This window comes from Sceloporus undulatus, chromosome 3 (genome assembly GCF_019175285.1).
Source record: "Sceloporus undulatus isolate JIND9_A2432 ecotype Alabama chromosome 3, SceUnd_v1.1, whole genome shotgun sequence".
Classification (NCBI taxonomy): Eukaryota; Metazoa; Chordata; class Lepidosauria; order Squamata; family Phrynosomatidae; genus Sceloporus; species Sceloporus undulatus.
The window spans coordinates 222,723,382-222,740,789 of record NC_056524.1 but is presented as its reverse complement, the minus strand read 5'-3'; the positions used below and the strand labels follow the sequence as shown (position 1 = coordinate 222,740,789).

Sequence of the window (17,408 nt, the reverse complement as noted above, 5' to 3'; positions counted from 1 at the left end):
GGCGAGGCTCGCGAGGGGGGCCACGTCATCAGCCGCGCGCGAGGCGAGGCAAAGCAAGGCCGAGGTGACCGTTAACGATGGAGGCCGGGGAGGTGAAGGCTGCGCGCGAAGGGCCTCTTCCGGCGCAGGACGCCCCGCTGCCTCCCCCGGAGACGGCCCAGGCCCAGCTCTTGGCCTCGGTGGCGGTGGCCGTCTTCGCCCTCCTGGCTCTGCGTGAGTCCCCTTCTCAGCGGCCTTCTTTCTCAGCGGCTGGCATGATGACGACGATGAGACTTCAACTCCCAGAATCCCTGAACAATAGCATTACTGGCGGGGGCTTCTGGGAATTGAAGTCTAAAACATCTTTAGGCCCAAAGGTTGGGAAGCCCTGGTCTGGCTGCGTTGGCCAGATAGCAAAGTCCGGGAACATCCATTGGGCCGACCAAGATGCAGAGCTCCGTGTTGCAAGCATTCACAGTCAGGCTGGCTTCTTCATCAGGCAAAGAGGAGAGAGAGAACACCGAGGATGATAGTCATAGATAGGAGCCATGCGTTTTCTGTTTCTGGCCCTAGTTCAGAAGTTAGGGACAAAGCCAAGGCAATTTAGTGCCCATTTGAACTCAGAGGAGCTGTTTCCTTGGAGTCCAGCATGCCTCCTTCCTTTGGGAAGCCACAGGCTCCTCAGGAATCCAGTAGAGAGAGCCAGTGCCCTGGGACCTTGCCATCTCAGGCCTCGGCCTCCAACAAAGGGAAAGCGTTTTCCCGAATATTGGCACTGTTTGGCATGCTTTCCCGCTACATCACCTAAAGTGTTCCTGATGCAAAACTTCAGTGTTCTCTACCTACATAGGAGCCTGTGGCTTCACAAAGGTAGGAGACATGCTGGATTCCAATGAAACGTCTTTGAATTGCAAATGGACATTAAATTTCCTTGATTTTGAAAATCTACCAGTGACCACATGGCCAAATGGGGAGGTGTCAGCCTGCACATAGCCCTCCCCACCATCTGAACTAGGACCAGAAACAGATCAGGCAGGCCCATGACTAATAGCTTCAATTTCTTTCTTCTGTTTGCCTGATGAAGAAGCCAGTCTGACTTCGAAAGCTTGCAATAAGTAATTGTGCATTTTGGTAATAAAGGTATCATGACATAAAGGTATCATTGTTTTGATAGTAAAATATGGGTTATTGTGGTCCCCAAACTGTGCTTTTTAAGCTCTCACAGCCCCAGAGCTGAAGCCCAAAATCTCTTAAAGGGCACAGTTTGGGGACCACTGGGTTAGATGATGCAACTGTTACATGGGTTTGTAATTGGTTAACTGGCCGAACCCAAAGGGTGCTCAGCAATGGCTCCTTTTCATCCTGGAGAGAAGTGACCAGTGGATGAAAGAATTGGGGGCATAATTATCAAATCTGCAGATGACACCAAATTAGGAGGAATAGCTAATACCCCAGAGGACAGGATCAAGATTCAAAATGACCTGAATAGACTAGAAAGCTGGGCCAAAGCTAACAAAATGAAATTCAACACAGAGAAATGTAAGGTATTGCACTTAGGGCGGAAAAATAAAATGCACAGATATAGGATGGGTGACACCTGGCTGAATGAAAGTACATGTGAAAGGGATCTAACATAAGTCAACAAGTGATGCGGCAGCTAAAAAGACCTATGCAATTCTGGGCTGCATGAATAGAAGTATAGCATCTAGATCAAGGAAAGTAACACTGCCACTCCATTCTGCTTTGGTAAGGCCTCACCTGGAATACTGTGTCCAATTCTCGGCACCACAATTAAAAAAGGATGTTGAGAAGGTGGAGCGTGTCCAAAAGAGGGCAACCAAAATGGTGAAGAGTCTGGAAAGCATGCCCTACGAGGAGAGACTTAGGGAGCTGGGAATGTTTAGCCTGGAGAAGAGAAGGTTAAGGGGTGATATGATAGCCCTGTTTAAATAGGGGTGTCACATTGAGGAGGGAGCAAGCTTGTTCTCTGCTGATCCAGATAATAGGGCCCAGAACAATGGATTCAAACTACAGGAAAAGAGATTCCACCTGAACATTAGGAAGAACTTCCTGACAGTGGAACACTCTTCCTTGGAGTGTAGTGGAGTCTCCTTCTTTGGAGGTCTGTAAACAGGCTGGATGGCCATCTGTTAGGGGTGCTTTGATTGTGAGTTCCTGCATGGCAGAATGGGGTTGGACTGGATGGCCCTTGTGGTCTCATTCATCTCTGTGGTTCTATGAAAAATATATCCTCATTTTTAAAAACAGAATCCTTGAAGTAGCATTAGATCTGAACCAGGTTAGTGGATGCGTGTTAACAGTTTGATTTCATAGGTGGCAAAAGTATGAATCATCCTGGATATAAGCATTCAAAAGTCCCCTAATTCTTATGTTTTCCTGTAGTTATTTGGAAGTTTGTCCAGTCCAGAAAGAGCAGTCGGAGAGCGGTGCTTCTGGTGGGCCTTTGTGACTCGGGGAAAACTCTTCTCTTTGTAAGGGTATGTGAACTCCTTTCTTGGTTTCTTTTGGCTGTGTTCCAGACGTACATATTGTTTTTTCATACTGGAAAAAGTGACAAGCTTTTTGTGTAAGCCTACTTTTTAAGACACTGTGGGAATAAGATATTAAAAAATCATTATGTTTCCTTATTAGGTATCTTAGCCCTTTGTTTACATAAATGAAAATAGAACCATATCATATCAAATGATAACATTAATTTTTATTTTTATTAAGTAAATGTAATTCACGATGGGAGATATAGATAAGCTGTTTCTGCTGGGAGAATTACCAGTATGTTCCTTGAGGATAGTTTTGTTAAATTAAATTGCATATTTAAATTCAAGACAACTATTTGAAATTCATAGCATCCTTCTAACTATTCCTTTCTTTTAATTTTCCTAGCTGATAACAGGAAATTTCCGAAATACACAGACTTCCATTACCGATAGCTCTGCCCTGTACAGAGTTAAAAATGATAAGGTAAAGACAGGAAAAGTGTGCTTATTGTTCTCTTATATTTTTATGGTTTCATGGGCTATACTAAAAGCTTGAAGGATTTCATCGTAATAATTTGTGAAATGTAATATGGAGGTGTTAGTCATCACCTCTGCTCTTATGCAAGTTTAGCTTACTTTATCTGAAAAAAGAAAGAAAGGGGATTTCATCTTACAAGTGAAATTTGTAGGGTTGTGTGGGAATCCCACAGAATGCATTTTTAAGCCATTCTTTTATCTGCTCTTGGAAAAGGTGCATGTTGTTGTTTTGTGCCTTCAAGTCATACAAGTAGCTATCATGCATACAGTATAGTAAATCTATTATTATATATGCTAGGCCTGCCTAAACATTTTGTAGGAGGGATCCATTGTTCCCATTCCTACCCAGGATCACATGGAGACACTATTCATGCTGTTAGGTTTGAGGTGAGGTGAGGTGAGGTGCGGGATGCATTGTTGAAAGAGAGAGCCAAGGCTTAGTAATGCATTATACATAATGATATTCTTCTATATCCATTGGAGAGGTGGGAAATACCAATATATTATTATTGTTGTTATTAATCTGTCCTTTCTGATGTTCTTGACTCCTTCATTACTCAAGTTCAGATGGCCATCTAAGCATAGTTTAGAATGGTGATGGGGAACCTGTAGGTTTCCAGAAGTAGTTACTGTTTCCATTATTATTTTAGCCCTGTTGAAGGATAATGGGTGTAATAGTTGGTTAACATTTGAAGGACCACTTCTTTCCTACTCTTCATTTAAGAAAATGATCAGGAGTGATCTGTAGTTAATCATTGTTTGATCCTGGTCTGTTTTCACCAACCAGGATTACAATAAATTGCAGTTCTCGGTTTTATACATAAAACAAAGCTGTATATACCTACCATGATTTCCCTGTTCTTACTGATACTTTGGCGAACAAATCCCTACAGATGTTTAAATAGTAGTACCTGTATATGCAACTTTGCCACTTCCCTGGAACCACTACTTCACACAAATAGTGAAACACCCACCATTGTATGGTGCCATTTTGCAATTGTAATCCAGTCCTGTAAGGATGAGTCTGAAAAGATTGACTATGTTTTGCTAAATAGTGGAATGTAGTGGTGTGTGCTTTTGTTGCCATTTTTTAACCACAGTGGTAACTAACATGGTATTACAAACTGATGTCTGAGAATTGTGTAAGCAAAAGTTAACTTTATATTTAGGACTTTAATCATGTTTGAAATGCTCTAATCTAGAGGGCCACTCACATGGTCTGAGTACTCAGATAGGGAATCATCCGGGTTTCCTTGGTGTTGTCTTGAATTCCTTGATGGAAGGCAAACTGGATATAAAAACTTCACTTTTTTATTTTGTTTTTGTTACAAAACTAGAAAAATATGCTAGTTGTGATGCTGCTTTCCTTGAATGTTTGGGTTATCAACATGCTATAATTCTAGTTCATGCTTAGATGTTCCTAGAAGAACTGTGACTTACTTGACATATATCTACATCAGTTAGATGAAGCACTAGAAGTAATAGTGAATATTTCTGCAGTGCTTGTGTCAGACTTACCGGTAAATCTAATTAGTAGTAGAGCATACTCACTGAATCAGTGAGAGCACTTACATAATTTCCATTTATTTAATTGGTCTATTCAGGTTGGGACTAGCAATTGGATGTACACCTTAGTATTTTGCAAACAAGGTTAGTGGTTACCATGGTCTAATTGTATAATTGTTCCCAGGATTTCTGTTCATCACTCTAGATATTTGGTGGCTAGGATACAAATTTAAATTTTTCATTTCATCACAGTTTATCACATTCTATATTATTATTATTATTATTATTATTATTATTATTATTATTATCCTTTATTTATAAAGCGCTGTAAATGTAGACAGCGCTGTACATACAATCTTTTTAATTAGACAGTTCCCTGCCCTCAGGCTTACAATCTAAAAAGACATGACATAAAAGGAAAAGGGAAAGGTGGTGGGGCTAGTAGGCTATTACATATAAAGTACATAGCAATACAGGAAATGGTTCGATAAAACAGGCATCAAAAGAACATCAAATAGCAAGCAACAATTATGCAATAAATATTTATCTATAAATATTTATTTGGGTTTAATTAGTTATGTGGGAAAACTAAATGAAATTGATAATGTTTGATGATAAGAACTCACATATTTGGACAGATTACAGTAGGCTTACTTTGACTCTGTCTAAAAACCCTCTGTGTGTCTCTAGAGGTTCCTGAAATATACTGTTTCTCCTACAGAACACAAGTGTGACTTTGATTGATCTTCCTGGCCATGAGAGCCTACGGCTTCAGTTACTGGATAGGTTCAAGGCTGCAGCCAGGTAAGAATAGGAAGAGAATTGGATGTTCATTACTTTTAGGCTGTAAGCAAATAAGACCTCTGCTAAGGATGGATCATATAGACTTTCCATATATAAACCTAAACACCTAATGAAATTGTATGCAGTTCATTTATTGGGCTTCATCCATGTTTCCTTTTCTTTCAAGAACTGGCCAACTGCATGGGGGAAAGAAAATACTTTTTTAACACAATAGATCAGACATCTAGAGGAAATGCTTGAGACTGGCAGGATTTTTTAAAAAAGTTTTTGTGTAGAGTTTTTCTGTAGTGTCAGCTTGGAGATGCTGTCCCCAGGCTTAATATTAGATCTTTGTATTTAAAGTGAAAGATCAGTGCTTCTTGCATAATGTTAAATGTTCCATGGGGGTTATATATGTAGACTGTCATTGGAGCACCACACCATTTGTGTTAATTTCTTTATACTTTCTCTGTGTAGGGCAATTGTGTTTGTTGTAGATAGCATAGCATTCCAACGAGAGATGAAGGATGTAGCAGAATTCCTGTACCAGCTTCTGATTGACAACACTCTGATGAAAAATGCACCTCCCCTGCTAATAGCCTGCAATAAGCAAGGTACTACATATTTACTTGAAAACAAAATGGTGATTCTTTGTTTATCAGATACTTTGACTGGCATTTTCTCATATTTTCTTTTTGCCTAAGATGTATTTGCACATATTGAGTTATGTACTACCCACATGAGTCTGTGGTGTATCATACTGAATTGAAATGCCTAGGCTGCTGGCAAAGGGGATCCCCCCAAGCTAAACAACAGTTGTAAAACCAGCAGATGTATCCTCTACCTCTTTCCAACCCCATTGTAATAGGTGGGTGTTATCCTTGGGTTTTTTTTATGTTGGTTGCTGCTGTGATGAGAAGTGACTAGTAAATTGAGTCAGCTGAATAAAATATGATAATATTTGTCAACTTACATTAAAAGATGAAATAACTGAACTATACCATTGCAGCTGAATCCTTTATTTGTATGTGTGTGTTGGCGGAGGGGGTAAAGCCAGCTGATAGAAGTGGTACATACTTTATCAGTCTGCATTCATTATGGGTTACAAAACATAATCAGATCTGTGCAATCAAATTCCTGTATTCTGGACCAGTGGCTGTCAGCCTTTTATATCTTAAATCTACCTGTCAATCTCTTGAAGAACTTGAGTCCCATCAAATAGAAACAAAAAGCAGACTCTTGCTGAGAACAAGTCTTCTGTTATTACATCTATAATTTGTGGCAAGCTTTAAATAATAATACCATTATGAGTGGGAAATGGCAGTCATACCTTTGAGTATAAATTTTCCTAAATTAAATTAAATAAAGAGCTAAATCCAAATGAGTCAACCTAGAGTAAAATTAATGGAATGAATGCACATAATTGCTGACTTAATCAAGTTCCCTTTGATTTCATGGGTCTATTCATGGAATCTACTAATTGAAAGTTGTTGTTGTTTCTGACTTATTAAGGTGAATGTATCATGGGGTTTTGTGAGGCTGAGAGTTTATAGCTTGCCCAGGTTCACCTAATGGGTTTCCATGGGTGAGCAAGGAATCAAACCCTGATCTTCAAACACATAGTCCAGTGTTCAAACCACTATACCATTCTGGCTCTATAATTGGGATTAACAAGCATAATTAGGCCAAGGAATGTAAGTTTTAAAAATGCAATAGTATTAAAGACAGTTTGTAGAGTTAAAAACTGTAATAAAGCAAATGGGATATGGTTGCTATTTAATCCGGGAACTGGAATGGATTGTAAGTGGATTTTTGTAGCCCTGTGTTTTCTTGCATAGCCTCTTCAGTTTCAGCGTCCATTTACTTACAAAGATAACAAAAGATGATTCTTTTTTTCTCCAGTCTTCACTTGTCAACTCTCCTTTTTATAACTGCTGAATATTTTCATCTGAACGATTTGTACAGTGTAATTGTGTGTGTGTGTGTGTGTATTGTGTGCCTTCAAGTCATTTCTGACATATGGTGACCCTTGTTGTCATTCTTCTCCCCTAAATGTGATGTATTCCATCATTTCAGCCTTTGTATGAGTGTTGATGTTATGTTTTTATTGACTGCTGTTGTATATTGTTGTTTTTAACTGTTTTTAATATGCTGTGCACCGCTGTGATCTATGGAATAGCGGTATATAAATAAAATTTTTATTTATTTATTTAAGGCAAACCTGTCATGGGGTTTTCTTGGCAAGATTTGTTCACAGTAGGTTTGCCATCTCTTTCCCCTGAGGCAGAGAGAGTGTGACTTACCTAAGGTATTTCACTGGGTTTTCTGGCCGAGCTGGGAATCGAACCCTAGTTTCCACTATAGTAGTCCAACACTCAAAACCCTATACCACACTGACTGTAATTAAGAGTACCCAGTAGCAATTGGCTTTCAGGGAGATTTCGGGCTTGATAGTTTCTAGGACCCATTTATTTATTTGTTTGTTTTGGCTGTCCATGGTATCCTCAACATTATTCTCCAGCACTACATCTCAAATGAATTTATTTTCTTTTTATCCATTTTCTTAATTGTCCAATTCTCATATCTGTACATAGCCATGAGGAATATGATGGCTTGAATGATTCTAAATTTAGTGCTCAGTTGTATATCTTTACACTTTAGTAATTGTTCCAGGTTGTTGTTGGTTTCAGCTAGTAGTATTGTTTCATCTGCATATCTTGTTATTGTTTCTTCCTCTGATCTTCGCCTTCTTCTGACTCTAAACCTGCTCTGCATAATCTGCATACAGGTTGAATAGATAGGATGATAGATTGCAGCTTTACCTAAACCCCTTTGCTGATTGGGAACCATTCTGTTTCTCTAGGTCAGGGGTCGGCAACCTCCGGCCCGCGGGCTGGATGCGGCCCGCGGGTACCTTTCCGCCGGTCCCTCCTGCCGTCGAAATCGCCGCCGATTTCGGCCGCTCCAGCCGCCATTTTGCCCTTCAAAATGGCGGTGCCCATTAGGAGGCCTGCTGCGGCCTCCGGAGCCCTGAAACGGGGCTCCAGCAGCTGCAGCGGGCCTTCCAATGGGCGCCATCCACCTCCCTCCTGGCTCCGCCCTCCCTCCTATAAATGGAGGGGCGGGGGGAAGGAGGAGGAGGCAGGGAGGGAGGGAGGGGAGGAGGAGGAGGAGAGAGAGAAGGTGGGAGGGAGAGGAGAGAGAGGGAGGGAGGGGAGGAGAGAGAAAGGGTGGGAGGGAGAGGAGAGAGAGAGAGGGTGGGAGTGAGAAGGAGGGAGGAAGGGAGAGAAAGAAAGTGGTTTGAGACAGTGGCATGCATTTTTTGCTGTTTTGTGGCCTTGCCTAGTCGCTTCCATTCTTGCAAATATTGCTATTATTATTGTTGTTATCCTTTGGTATTCTCTTTGCAAAATCCCCCCACATGGACTTGCTTGCTCTTTTCTGGGTTGAGACAGTGTGCATGCATTTTTCCTGTGTTATGGCATTGCCTAGTAGCTTCTTGCAAATATTATTATTATTATGTGGCTCCGCCCCCGGAGGGTGGAAACTCCGCCCCTGACATGTGGCTCCGCCCTTGGATAGTGGAAGCTCCGCCCTGGCATGCGGCTCCGTCCCAGAGGGTGGAAGCCCCCCCCCCGCGCCCCCCCCCGCCCCCGGGGGGGGGGCCCCCCCCCCCCCCGCCACCCCCCCCCCCCCCCCAGTTGTCTGAGGGACAGCAACCCGGCCCCCGGCTCAAAAAGGTTGCCTACCCCTGCTCTAGGTCATTTCTTATTGCAGCCTCTTGTCCTGATATAGGTTGTGCATCAGAGCAGTTAGATCTAATGGCACTTCCATTTCTTTGAGAGCATTCCATCGCTTTTTGTGGTCTTTCTAGTCAAAGGCTTTGCTGCAATCAATAAAGAACATGTAAATTTTCTTTTGGAATTCTCTGAGGCTCTCCATTATCCATCATGTGTTTTCTACATGGTTCCCAGTGCCTCTTATTTTCCTGAATCTAGCTTGCATCTCTGGAAATTCTCAATCCATGTATGCTAGGAGTCTTTGCTGCAGAATTTTGAGCATAACTTTGCTTGCATGGGAAATAAGTGCAGTGGTCTTGTAGGTACTGCTGTCTTTTAGGTCTTTTTTTTGTGTATAGGAATGTATATTGATTTGTGTGAATTATTCAGTATCAAAATAACTCAAGAGAATGTGTAGTATAATGTAAACATTTGTTCCTTCCTTAGATGTTACAATGGCAAAATCTTCCAAACTCATACAGCAACAACTTGAAAGAGAACTGTAAGTGTTGAAAAGAGTTGTCTTCTCAGACCTCATTCATGTGCCCTTCTTGGTGTCTTTGTTTTCTGCCTGTAGAAAGTTCATTGGAATGGGATAGCAAAAGGAATAACGGCATAGAAATCAGTTTAATCAAGTCAGTTTATGGACATCTCACCTTTTTGAAATACTGCTTTGATCCAGATGATTCTTAGGCTACATTCGCACTGCAGAAATAATGCAGTTTGACACCACTTTAACTGCCATGGCTCACTGTTATTGAATTCTGGGAACTGTAGTTTGTTGTGATACCAGAACTCTGACAGAAAGCTAAATGTCTTACAAAAGTACAATTCACAGAATTTCATAGCATTGAGCCATGGCAATGAAAGTGGTGTCAAACTGGATTATTTCTGGAGTATGGATGAAGGCTTAGTGATTTGATTCTTAATTCATGAATTCATTATAATTCATTCAATAATTAATTGCTTTGAATTATTCTCCAGCTGGTGGCAGTATTGTAACTCAGGTTAGGTTGGTAGAAATCTGCATTATCTCAGTTATATGTTAGCTATTTTGAATGAATAGGCAGTGGATATTGAACCTTAAAAAATCATTATTCAGATTATCATCATGGTGTGTTTATCACCAGAACTACCAACGTATTACAAAGGTGAAGCTAAGGGAAAACATTTACAGTTTTCCACCTCCATGTAAAATGAAGCTTGTACTGTTGTCTCTTAAGTAGGCAATGATTTTAAGAACCCCAGATATAATGTAATTATAATTGCTTGATTTTCATAAATTTTGGCCACACATCTCTGATCTAGTAAGGTAGGACACCGCCTTAAAAGAAAACGTCTTCATTGCTAGTTTAGCATGAATGAATGAGATGTATGTCGCATGTGATTTCAGCCTCTAATTTTGCATAGGATTATTTTGTTAATTGTAAATTTATTTTCTTTTTTTCAATAGCAATACCTTACGAGTGACACTCTCAGCTGCCCCAAGCACACTGGATAGTTCAAGCTCTGGGTCTGCACCTCAGCTTGGGAAGAAGGGCAAGGAATTTGACTTCTCTCAATTGCCCATGAAAGTGGAATTTGTTGAATGCAGTGCAAGAGGAAGTAAGGGAGAAGAGGATAGTGCTGACATTGAAGCGTTGGAGACGTGGCTAGCAAAAATTGCCTGAGTTTAAGGAAGCAACCAAGGCACCCACTGGGAAAACTAAATTGGAATAGTATACAGGATCTCATGAAAAAAAGCTTGAATTCCCAAGAACATCTGGGATGAAGAAGCAGTGACAAAAGCCATTTTTCTCTGGGTTGTTTCTGCTTGGCCTCTTACATTCTGTTCATTGTAACATTGTTGAGGGATCTCTGGTCTCCAGGCAAATCCCAGCCAGGTGTAAGCCATCTTTGTGCTTCCATTTCTCATTTGCCTCAGCAGTTTTCCAATGCCTTATCTAGAGAGGCTTTGTGGGGTGGGGTATTCTATGTTGATGAAATTTGCAAGAGAGATAGGAGATCTTTCCCATTATTATTCCATGGTTGGAATTTCTCTGCTTCTCCTTTCCTTCCGTTGTCTTCCTTATCTGAGTAGCTCAGGAGGAGGAGGAGTTACCTAATCATCACACCTTATTTCCTCCTCCTTTTCATTTTCTGGGAAGCATTATAGTACCCTTCATTGAATAAAATATATTCTACCTAAGGTAGTATGAGCCCTTGTGAAGGCAATGTACTGCTTGCTGTTATGATCCATCAGCAGGGGTTGACACAGTGTACAATGTCTGACATGGCTGTTCTTCTGCTACTTGGCTTGTAGTTACCTGGTGTTGCTGTTGTGAAACAGACCAAAATATTTTCTATAAAGAGTTGGGAACCCTATCTGGCTGAGGAAAATCTATCTGGTTTTGAGCACTTTTTTCCAGTGAGAATGGAAATGATGTACAGTAGGCCCTTGCCTTACACGGGGGATCCGTTCCGGACCCCCCCCCCCCCAACGTAAGGCCGATTCCGTGTATGCTGGAGACCCATTCATTTGAATGGGACTCATGTACGGCGGCGCGGGAACATGCGGGGCACCACAGGTGCACACACCATTCATTTGAATGGGATGTGCTGCCCTGCGTGCTCCCTGCTGCTTGAGCGCATACGCTCAAGTCCGCGTAAAGCGCGCCTGCGTATAACACGGGCGCACCGTACTACATAATGTTTGGATTGATTTGCACTATTTGCAATGAATCCAATAGCTGATACATCTGTAGCTGGAGTGCCTTCCATTCTTCAGCTTGATTCCTTCAGAGCTTGCTAAAGTAACCTGAAAACATTAAAAAGAAAAGTTGAATATCCATTCTGAGAATGTTACGTTTTGGTGGATGAATCTCCCCTCAGTGCCCTAAGATCTGTCAGTCCTACAGCAGTTTGAAGGTGCTTCTGTCATGAATTTTTTCTCCAGAACTCCATTTCTATCTGTGCTTGATTATTAAGACAGCAACCCTTAATACTCCATTTAAATATTGGTGTTTTGCTGTTATTTTTATAACAGAAAAAGTTGATTAGAATTTCTTTTAATATATTACAACTTTGGGCTTACTCATAAAATATAAAAGATGTTTATGGCCTATGAGTTGCATGTCCCAGCAGTGAACTCTACTGTTTGAGCAGGAGAAATGGGTGTGTGTGCATACATGCATGCAACTATATGGCTAAATCCTTTAGTAATCTCAACTAAAGTGGAACCATTCTCTCAAATGGATTTTACACAATTGATTCAATAGCTTGCTCAGTGGCTCATTTCTAGTTGGGTCTATCAGTTGGACTGAGACCTAATACTTATCCATGCCTTTAAAAAAAATCCTCACAATTTAGTTACTACTACTGGTGCCTGGTTATCACACATCCACAGACACATGTCTACTACTGTAGTAAATTTGATGTGAAAAATCTGTTTTCATATTATATGAGAGAGCTCTATCTTTCCACTTGCTAGTCTCAATTAGAATATACCCATTGAATTAGCAGAATTTACAAATGTGTTGGCTTACCATTCACCAGTACTACTCAGTCTACTCCATTAGTATCATCCAGTTTACTCTAAATGGGGATAGCAATTCGATTTAGGCCATAGGATTTTGCATATATCTAGCAATATCCATATGGATGTGCCATGATAATGGCTCTCTCGTCATTTCCTCCAGTTTGTGGATTGATGAGAATTAATTTTGTACTTCTGAGCAACTGAGTTTGGACATTTGAACATGAAACATCTTATTCCTGAGCTCTGGAACAGTGCTGATACTGAGCTCTCCTTTGAAACAGAGTTCACATCCTAAGCCTTTTGCCAGGACCACACAACAAGAGTAAAATTTCAGCCCATGTGTCCTCTTGTTTGCCATTAAGCCTGTGACTCCAGATGCAAGAAGCTGTTTTATACATACTGTATTTACAAGCTGCAAAGAGGTATGAGATGTTTTTTTTTAATTATTATACAAGTTTCTGTAAATAAAAATGTGTGACTGAATTTTTGACTGGCATTTCTGTAATCCTCAGATACCTTGTCATCATTAATGTTTTCTAGAAACAAGATGAAGATGTACTGCATTTACATCAGAGTACATTTTCAAGTATGGGGCTTTAAGCTTGTGAGAGGGCCTTAGTTGTTGTGTTAGAGTGGTTAATAATTCTAATTAATGTCTGAATAACAGTTTTTCTTAATGCTCTTTGTTCTTTGATTGTAAATCTCTTAACACAGAAAAAAATTGTGGGATCTTATTTTGATATAAGATTTAGATGTTAATTGCTGTAGCAATTTTAGGGCTGGTACAGACTGGCATGAAAAGCTGGCTTTATAGCATACACACAACTCAGAAGTGGGGCGGGAAAAGCCAGCTTTTTGCCAGCACAAAAAGGAGTGGCTTTTTACTGCTTCTTTTTGGACCAGCAAAAACGTGGATTGGGACCATGGCATTGCTGCAGCCCCAATCCAGCTTTCTGTTCCTCCCCTTAGTTTATCAGCATATAACAAATTAGAATACAGTTGGCTCTTCTGATACACGGATTTTTTATACATGGATTCAAGCATCCACGGTTTGAAAATGTTCAAAAAAAGTATAAATTTCAAATATCAAACCTTGATTTCCCAGTAGATAAGACCTCCCACATCCTGTAGTTTGGGTTATGCTCCTCCCATTCACTCTACATAGGCAGGAAGTAAAAAGATAGACCTTCTGGTGACCCCACATAGGTGGAGCTAACCCTAGAAGGCCAGTCTTGTCACTCCAGTACAATGTGATTGCTGTTGCTCTCCAACTTCTTTACTACAGCTACTCCAGTCCTTTTCCTTCTCTTCATTTCTCTTGCTGCCTTGGAAGAATGAAGAAAGATTTAATATGGTAAGGGCTCCCAGGATTGGAGAAAGGTTTTGGCTTTGCCTATGACACTCCCTCTCCTCCAGAGCTGCCCCCTTTCATGGTGGGAGCACAGGAGATTTCTGCAAACAGCTTTGCAGCACATGGGAGCCGTGGAAACAGTTGGTGAGTGGTGTCCCCTCCATGTCTCTGTTTGTCCACATCACCTCTGCCCAGCCTATTCAGGGATTAGGGAGGCAGCTGGCCAGAAGTTATGGAAACTTCCCTTCTCAACATCTCTGCCCAGCCCGTTTAGGGCCAGGGTTCAGAGGACAGGCCAGCCAAAAGCCATGGGAAAGAGTTTCTCTACAGCACCTCTGCCCAGCCTGAAACAGGGCCAAGGTCAGAGAGGCAAGCCAGCCAGAAGGAAATTCCCTGATTGGCTTTACGGGATGCCCCCAAATTTCCTGGAATGGGTGCGGGACTTCCAGGTTGGGCCACATATAAGGCACTATCGGAAGGCTAAAGGGGGCGGAACATTCCAGGATGGGAGATGCTGGGAGGTTTTTTGGGGGCAGGAAGGTGTTTTGGCCGGGTTTTTTGGGGAGGAAGGCTGAATTTCCCAGAATCTTCCTGAAAATTTAGCAATCTCAGAAATGACACAGAAAAACTTTTAAAACCCCAATTTCCGGGGAAATTTCCTGAAATTGGCAACATTGGCCAGAAGACAGGAGAAGGGGTGAGTACCAGGGTCCCCTCTGTCCAGCCAACAAGGAACCTTTGTCATATCTAATGCTCTCAGGGCAGTCATTGCCAGGAGGCCTCTGCCATTGCCACTGCAGGCACTATGGCTAGCATAAGGTTTGGAACCCTGCCACAAAGGGCAGATGAGGGGATGATGATAATAATAATAATAATAATAATTTATACCCCGCTCTTCAGCCAAGGCTATCAGAGTGGCTTACAATTTGTTAATTAGACATTTCCCTGCCTTCAGACTTACAGTCTCTTGGTCTCCCCCATCCTTCCCATCTCTAGCCCTAATAGCACCCTATCTGGTGTGGGAGATCCTATTGCAGCCGGGGAAATACATGGTGTTGCCAGGGCTCCTGCACATTCCCTTTGAATTCTTATAATGAGATGGAATGGAAGGAGGCAGAGGACTCCTCCTCTGGCATGTCCAGCCACCATCTTGGCCGCATGGCTGTAAAGGAAGCTAGACAGGGCCCAGCAGGGGCTGAGGCTTCCAACTCTGAAATGGTCTTTTTTGGCTGCCACAGAGCATCCCACAAAAAAAAAACACAAAATGGCTTCATGCCCTCACCAGAGGGAGCATGGCCTCTGCCACCCACTTCTAAACAGAGGCTGGAGGGCCATCTGTCGGGTCTGCTTTGATTGAGAGTTCCTGCCACCCACTTCTAAACAGAGGTGGCATAATGGGGTTTGATTGGATGGCCCTAGTGTCTATTCCAACGCTAGGATTCTATGATTTTCTGAGAGAGTACATGGATACAAATCCTCCTGCATTCCCAGCCCCCCTGAAAAAGGGGGTGCTGAAAACTTCTCAGAAGGATGGGGAGAGTGTTCCCTACACCCCCAATTGTGTTAGGCTGCCTCATATGGTGGCACTCTTGAGGAGAACAATTGGGGCCCTTGGCCTCTCCTTTCCATCAGAGATGATCCTTTCTCAGGATCCAGACATACCTCAGGTAAATGGGGAGCCATGTCCCACAGTAGCCCCCTCTGCCCTTCCCAGCTACCTATGCAAGTGGGAAGGGAGTTGAGGACCAAGCCAGCTTCTATAATGCAGGCAGGTTACTATAAAGCCTGCCTGAGATTGAAAGGGCTAAGCTTCTAAACCCCAGCTTGAAGTTGGGGCTGTTTCAAACATAAATACAGCAAAATGCCCTGTGAATATCAGGGCTACACTACAGGCCATATGCAGCTGTCTACCCATGGTTACAAATGGTCTTCAGTCACTGCTAAGCCAGGAGCAGTTTCTTCACTGCCTGGAAGAAACTTCTGCCCAGGCAGCCTCCCTTGATAGGGCAAATAAAGGAGGGGAGAGGGGTCTTGCAGCAGGTGCTCAAACCTATGTCTCTGAAGGGCCAGCACAGCCCACCCTGTTTAGATCAGCTTTGGTAAATTCCAAACTACAGGATGTGGGGGTCTTATCTACTGGGAAAAGGGACATTGGCTCTTACCTGTGATATGTCCATTTCCAGTAGATAAGAGTCCCACATCCTGGCCCACCCTCAGGGGTGCTGGCGCAAGGATGGTTCATATCCACATAGTGCGTCCCTATGGGGAGCAAGCTAGATTGCTCACTGGCTGCCTTGGTTGCCGTCCAATTCTCTATAGTTTGATATCCAAATGAATTGTGTATGTTTTTTCTGGAGCATTCGTCTGTTGTAGCGACTGGCCTTCTAGGGTTAGCTCCACCCACATGGGGTCACTAGAAGGTCTCTCTTTTTACTTCCTGTCTATTTGGAGTGAATGGGAGGAGCATAACCCAAACTACAGGATGTGGGGCTCTTATCTACTGGGAATGGACATATCACAGGTGAGAGCTAATGTCCCTTTTTCCATTTTTTATAAGGGGCACCATTTTGCTCTGTCATTATATCTAATGGGACTTCAGCATACACGGATTTTGTTATCCACGGGGGATTTTGGAACTAAACCCCAGCGTATAACAAGAGTCCACTGTACAAGCCAAAGAAACGGACTTTTTGAATAAGATATACCTCTTGGCTTTAAGGCTAGGACAACACTTGAGCAATTTTTTGTGATGGTCACTTTTTACAATGGAATGATGACACTCACTAGTCATATAGATTGCAAACACTTTGGGTTAGAAATCTATTTGCTTATGTAACTATAATTGCCATGTAGTTGATACTATACTTGTCATAACATCTTGCAGTTACAGTATTTTAATACATGAAAAAATAAGTCCAAAGCAATATAGATAAGGAAGATGGCCATGGTTTCTTTGACATTTGCTAATATATTGGGTTTGGGACTCACCCCTTAATGGATATGATGTTGCTGGATATTGTTTCAAGAAAAAATTAACTGTGAGCAAATTGTTCTACTGCAAAACATTGGCCTGTTACAGACTGCCAAAATAAAGCTGCTTCAGGTCTCTTTGGAGGTATGCTATTTAAATGATGCATGGGTCCTAAGAGTCCAGAGGTCGTGCCAAAGCCACACTCCATTCCTAAGCACTGGAGGGCAGCTTTGGTGCAGCTTCCGGATTCTTAGGGTGCATGCATAATTTAAACAGCATACCTCCAAAGAGACCCGAAGCAGCTTTATTTTGGCAGTCTGTAACAGGCCACTGGTTCTTCAATCCTAGCTCAGGAAATGGCACTAGTGGAGTGTGTAAGGTGAATGATTTAATAATTACTGTGAGTTACTGCTGAGTTCAATTACAGCACAGATTCCATTAGAAACTACCCCGATGGGATTGTTCTCCCTCCTCATTTTTTGTCTTGGCC

At 42.0% G+C, this 17,408-nt stretch overlaps 1 protein-coding gene across 1 annotated transcript; it reads left to right on the top strand.

The window, feature by feature from the left end:
* Positions 1-13,079, top strand: SRPRB (SRP receptor subunit beta). Its single transcript, XM_042460577.1, has 7 exons — positions 1-213; positions 2,383-2,477; positions 2,881-2,958; positions 5,239-5,321; positions 5,778-5,914; positions 9,527-9,581; positions 10,533-13,079. The coding sequence occupies exons 1-7, from the start codon at positions 78-80 to the stop codon at positions 10,747-10,749; spliced, it is 801 nt and encodes a 266-aa protein (XP_042316511.1). The 5' UTR covers positions 1-77; the 3' UTR covers positions 10,750-13,079.
* The last annotated feature ends 4,329 nt before the right edge of the window (positions 13,080-17,408 follow it).